The sequence below is a fragment of the Montipora capricornis genome, chromosome 9 (assembly GCF_036669925.1).
Source record: "Montipora capricornis isolate CH-2021 chromosome 9, ASM3666992v2, whole genome shotgun sequence".
Classification (NCBI taxonomy): Eukaryota; Metazoa; Cnidaria; class Anthozoa; order Scleractinia; family Acroporidae; genus Montipora; species Montipora capricornis.
The window spans coordinates 24,577,659-24,584,171 of record NC_090891.1 but is presented as its reverse complement, the minus strand read 5'-3'; the positions used below and the strand labels follow the sequence as shown (position 1 = coordinate 24,584,171).

Sequence of the window (6,513 nt, the reverse complement as noted above, 5' to 3'; positions counted from 1 at the left end):
CATAAAAATTTCATCACTTCTGCAGATGAGCCCTTAGTTGTAATTCTAGGTAACGTATGAAATGGCCATGAAACGAAGCCGCTTAGTAACGTCGCAAAGATAAAAATAAAGAGCCAGAAAAGGAAAAAAAGTTTACGACCTTATTAAATGCAAGGAAATCCTTTGACCTTAAGAATGTTTGTTTTTCTCAAAAACAACACTTCCAAGGCGGCATTGATACCAAATACCATGCTTGAAGGAACTGCTGTGTTAAATTTACCTAAAAGGAACCAATAGATAACATTCCTAGGTCTTGCCTCTGTTCCTTATCACTGAGAGCAGATGTGGCAATGTTCGATATATTAAAATTTAGCTTGATAGTGAAGCAATGAGGACAAAGACAAAGGAAAGTGGATGATATGTAAATATTTTTCACATTCATTCCAACGTCTTTCTATTGTTTTTGTCCTCACTGCCTGACTATCAAGCTGAATATTTGATATTTCGAAAATGGCCTATTGCAAAATCAAAGTGCAGTGAATAAAGCGCAAGTGACAATTATATTTTGTTCACTTCGATACTTTTGTTACGTTCCAACGATCAAAAAACGGGGAATCGATTTCGCAGTTTGAAAAAATGTGAAAGATATTACATGCAGGATAGTTCGAAAAAGAGAGCAACGTAGAATTCCAACATAGAATTCCAACCTAGAAAAATTATCTTTGCCCAACCTGATTAGTTCCCTTTGCTTCGACGTAAGAGAGCGGTCACAGCTCTTCTGACACACCCTGTTTAGAAACCCGGGGCGGTTGTTTGTTATAACAATGACTAACGAAATCGGAGGACAAAAAATGCCTTTGATCAATATCTGGATCCATGCAAAGTCAGAGTGTTTTGTATTTTAATTGGCGTTCCAACGAATGAGACAACTTTCAGATGTTAAGTTTGACTTTCATCATTTTTAAGTCATTCCCCACATATTTAGATTTCAACGTTACGGATACTAATCTTTGCTACAAACAAATTTGGGTAACATTTGCATTGGGCACCTAAACAAAGCAAATGGAGTTACGCTTATCAGCATCAACTAGCTACTTTTTAAATCACGAACGGCATCGCATCGTTGACAGTAATTAAATTAAATTGTCATCAGTAGTCAAAGACTCATTCATCAGGGTGAAGAGAAGTATTAGTTAGATCCGAAATGAAAATGTTCGGTTGCTTTACTTTTACAAGCAAGGATGAATGATTATTGGCGAGGACATTTTGCCCTTGATTCCTCTTCATATGTTGACGAATACGTATCTTTTCGGTCTTATTCTTGAAAAGACAGATTGAAATGTTGAATCACGGTTTGGTATCTAAAGTCCAATTTATCACAGTGACAAACTGAAGAGGTAATACAGCAAAAAATTACGTTAGGCTCCTTAAACACAATTAAGAAGCTTTTATATTGATATTTAGCTCAAACAGTTGATTCACACCTTGCATGCAATGAATCTCAGTTGCATCACAAACAATAAGCCCTGTGAACAGAGCCTCGTGATCAAAACTAGTCAAAGTAAACTTGTCACTGAGCAACCGTAAGCGCATTTGTCCAGTCGTGCTGTTGTAAATTACAAGAAAAAAACATCAATTAATCCGAACAATATTTCTCGAGCTTAACTTCATTGATTGTGTCAGCAATAGGAAGAAAAATGCGATTGATCCGCCAATCTCACAAGAAAATGGTGTGGGTCAAACCGTTTGTGGTTAGGAGATTGGGTGACAGATTTACATCAGATAAAAAGAAAGGCGGATCCAGGGATGTGCTTGAAACGAAAAATGGAATTCTAACACTCGAAACAGTTGCGGTACTGTAGCGTGTGGACGGAGAAAATAATCGACAAATGACGGAAATAGGACGGATGGAAACTGTCTTACTTCTATTCTAAAACAAGTCATGCAAGTGTAAGATATATGCAGATACCAGATGTTCGTATCGGTACGTGGCACATTCATTTCGTAGTCAAACTGACTACCAAGTCTCTTTGAGGTGCATTTAGCTCGAAAGCAAAACAAAAACACAGAATGAGCCAAAAAGCCACTCCCGATCCAAGTATAGAGCTGGAAAAACAAAAAACCACGAAATGCAATGCTTCTTCTTTCATGATGGAGAATTTGTTGAAGCCTGACAGCAAGAACGGACGGCAAGCCGCATCGTGCCCCAAGGAACCGCCTGCCAAGATAAAAGCTCTCTCTGTAGCAGCAAAGCTTGCAGGTTTGACTTGTATTCGTAATTTTCAGATTTGTTTTATGCCAACGACACAAATTGTTATGGTATATCTACACAAGACCGAAAAACCTTCAATGGACTATACGTAGTGCCTTTGGCTCTTTGTAGAAAGATGTTGCCCCTGACTAACAAATTGTTAAACAAAGGGGAATTATACTGATACTGAAGTCTAGTTTTTGAAACGAAGCGAGCAACTTGGTTATAAAATAAGTGCGCGGTCTCATTTCTCTTCCAGGGGTGCATTCCATGCCCATTCGTTTACTTCGCTTATGCCATAAATACCCCCGGAATATCTCTATACCATTTGGAATTTCTAGTCTTAATCCACAATAGAAACATCTTACCAATGACAACGCGTTTCACATAACAATTTCAATGGAAATAAAAGTAATTGCTATTTAGCGAAATGCAGGGTCTGCCTCCTGTTAATTTTGTTGAGGAGTTCTTCCTTCCAAAGAACGCCAGTGAAGAATAACGAAGTAAACGTCGACGAGAATTGCCTAAAACTGAAATAGTGAAACTCCTTCCCAGTAAGTCAATTGAAGTCAAATATTTTGGTCAAAGACATCGGGAAACTTTCAATTCCAGCAATATTCAATTTGTTTTCTGAATGCAATTTGCCTTGCAAGGTAAATTACGGAACCACTGCAAAGTATCGGATTGTTTTCGTCCTAAACGAAACACGCCATATGAAATTTAGGAAAGCTTCAAATAAGAGTTACAAAGTAGTAAGATCATCGATGGAGAAGAAAAAGTAAAAGCTGCTCTTGTTCTTGGTTTGTAATACACAGCCAAAAATAGTCCTTTTCAGCACTACCACCGTTTAAACAGGATTGCATTAAGATTTTGATAAAAGAAAAAGAAACCCGAAAGGATGTGCTGCTGCATTTTTCCTGACCTGTATAATAATCAAATGTCAATTGCGCGCTCCACAACATAAACCATTTTATACCTCCCAGTAAGATAAATTAAATTGTAATCCATCAATTGACAAAACAACGGAACTGTTTAGAGATTGTCGAAAGAAGTTGAAGGGCGCAACACAGAAGTTGTGAGCACGTAAAGGCTTCAGTGTGAAATTGAACATTTTAACCGTTAGGAAGTATACCAGCGACATGATTAGAATTTATTCATTCAGAATCCTCAAAGACAATAATGAATAACTAAGGAAATAAAGTGACTAGCGCATCATTCACTTCAATCAATGCTATGGTCGGAGAGTTCTACGAGTACAAACTTTCCAACAATCGGATTAAACACGTACTACATATATAAACTGAACTAAGGTCACACAAATTAAAATTGGAGTATACGGTTATTAGAAGAGAACCACTGGTACCAGGACTAAAAGAGAGAGTTTTTGAACGAATGATAAAAATTATTCCGCAGCGATTAAGACGTTTCCACGTACAAACGGACGAGAATTAAAACCTTGCAGAGTTTTCGGTTCGTTTTCTAGTCTGAGAGGAACAGGTCGCCATATTTGATCAACAAGAACGCGAACACAAATCATCCTCTATTTCAGATCAAAAGGAGGCAGATGATACTGGCAATTTCACACCAGGTATAGGACAATAGGTAATTTTTGCAAAAAAACGACAAGTATTCGGAATTCCTCAATGCATTAACCAACAGCATCAACAGAGTTAACCAAGGAGGGAGCTAGGGCGTATGTATCAACAAAGAAAACGATTTCAGGATAACCTCCCATTCAATAAATTCTAGTAACCTTAGCATTAACTCATCTGGTGTATCGAGAAAGATGCTTGGTAAGTTGTTGCAAATGTAATAGACAAATAGACAAAAACGGTAAGGTAATAAGAAGAAAAAAAGAGAAATGACATTTGAGGACTTTGATAACGACACTTTGGACAGTTCAAGTTAACTATTGAAGGCAGATATCTGTGTTTTGTTAAAAATCAAACATCTTCTTTCCAAAGCGATTGGTTGTTTGTTACACTTCAGTTGACTGGGAACATACAATTAGTTTTAAAGGATTTGAAGTATACAGAGTTGGACAAAGTATCACTGAAACACCAACCGAGGAAATTTTGAAATTTACAACATCGACCAGAATACTAAAATACGATATTTAATAACCGTTCAATGTCATGTTTCAGATATTATATTGGAAGCCCGTTATGGCTGTTCCAGTAATTCGCAGTATCGACGCACACGCACTTCGTTCAACCGCCGTCAGCTACAAGTACTTGAGAATACGTTTTCGAAGACTCATTACCCAGACGTTGCTTTGAGAGAGGAATTGGCAACCTTTACAAATCTCCCAGAGTCGAAAATACAGGTTTGATGCAATGCTTTGCTTGACTGTTAATACTACATGATTTGCTAAAGAAATCTAGCTACTTTGAAATTTACTTTGTTATATCCCTTATAATCCTTTATTTTAAGTGGCATGCAACCCACAGTTTCCTTAGTATCATGACCTATCGGCATTGTTTGTAATTCTATATACATCCTTTCCTCCGTTGTATAATTAAACTCGGTAGGGTGTTTTCCCGCGGTTTATATAAGAAAATCTACCCAGTTATTTAAAACATTGCCATCGTTCCGTTTTTTTTGTAGATTTGGTTCAAGAATAGAAGAGCAAAGTTCCGACGAAATAAGACGAGTTGTAATTCATGCACGTCACTTCCGGTATACCACTCGCCATACCAAGTTTTTCAAGAACAATCTTCTTTAGCAATACCTCAGTATAACCTGTCTTCAAACGATAAGAGACCGGTGTACGGAATGAACCTTTGCGGGCGCTTGTCAGAAGCCAGTTGCACTGGTTGCAATCATCAACTAGGTGACATCAATATTCCTCCTTTTTATGGCGTTCATATATAAGTCAACATGAATATTGGGATTTGATCGTGTTTAATCTGAAAACATGAAAATACTTCCTTCTTTCAAGATATTTCTGAATCTCAGCTACCGCTGTGAGCCTGTGAGAATCAGATGAAATTCACATATAGTTGATTTTACTCTATTGAACCAAACATTATAGGAACGCACAATTGTTCTTTTTTTATTGTTTAATTGTTGATTAATTAATTATTAATTAATTTTCTTGTCTAATATATCCTACAGATTAAAATTTTACATTTTGTGAATGTATCAAGCAGTCTGCTAAGAAGGTCCGTTAAAAGACTACATTATAGACAAAATATCCACTTTAACTTGATTCTTTCAGAGGAATATAGTTCCTCAAGGATAAAGCAGCTGAAAACAGAAAGCTCTCACGCTATAGTATTTCATTTTATATTTTAATTAAGTTCACACTTAATGAGTTTTGCTCGAGCCTTTAATTAAGGTGAGGAGAAGTGTCTTCAGTCTTCACTAGGCATTTACTGGAGGTTTTTCAGTACTTGGCTAATGTGTTTATAATTCCTAGAGCAAGTAACTAAGCGTGCAGCTCTATTCTGGACATACTACATGTAGTTTCTGTATGATGCGCTAAGGAAGACCAAATAACTGACAATTGCCATTGTTAAGTCTTAACGAAACAACTGCATGAACCACAGTTTCAACTGTATGACGAAGTAGATACTTTCTAACTTTCCCGATGTTTTACTTGCACATACAATTACTAATAGTTTGATGCTCCATATCAAGGTTATGATCAAACACAAACCCAATATTTCTTGCATGTTTTGGATGGTACAACGATATCAACGTTAATAAACCCACAATTTAGGCGGCATTTGGCTATACTTTGAGTCATCATCATCATCATTATCTGCAGTCGGTCGTGTACGACAATAGGGAGCTTACGAAACGAGGACGACGATGGCTACGAGGACTTCATTTAAAAATATAAGTTCGCGTTATTCATATCACTAAGAAACTATTTCCTGTCGTTTCGCGTTAAAAATGTGTAGTAACTGTCGAGGAATTAAACTGGTATGAATGGGTTGGAAGCGTAGAGAGAGAACTGAAAATTCATCGTCATGTGCTAACGTCCTTCACAGAACCTTGAATTTGATTATTTCACGTCGTCATTTAGGAGATGACGGCAAAGAAATGTACCAAAATGTAAAACGCACGTGCAAAGCGTGCAGAGCCATTGTTTTTGCTCACTAAACCAATTGTTCTGTAGCGTCGTCGTTGCCGTCGGCGTCGTCGTTTCGTAAGCTTCCTAATGACTGTTTATGGAGGCTTTATTTTCCTTCTCCAGACCGGTCTATCTTCAGCTGTTTGTTGCCAAGTGTTATTATTGTTTCTCTGTTTCATAGTTCTTTTCATGACATCTTTAA

At 37.2% G+C, this 6,513-nt stretch overlaps 1 protein-coding gene across 1 annotated transcript; it reads left to right on the top strand.

Moving 5' to 3' along the window:
* Positions 1-1,796: 1,796 nt before the first annotated feature.
* LOC138015351 (homeobox protein OTX1-like) lies at positions 1,797-5,960 on the top strand. Its single transcript, XM_068862357.1, has 3 exons — positions 1,797-2,239; positions 4,375-4,556; positions 4,838-5,960. Exons 1-3 carry the CDS (start codon positions 2,050-2,052, stop codon positions 5,102-5,104), a joined length of 639 nt encoding a protein of 212 aa, XP_068718458.1. The 5' UTR covers positions 1,797-2,049; the 3' UTR covers positions 5,105-5,960.
* Positions 5,961-6,513: the final 553 nt, after the last annotated feature.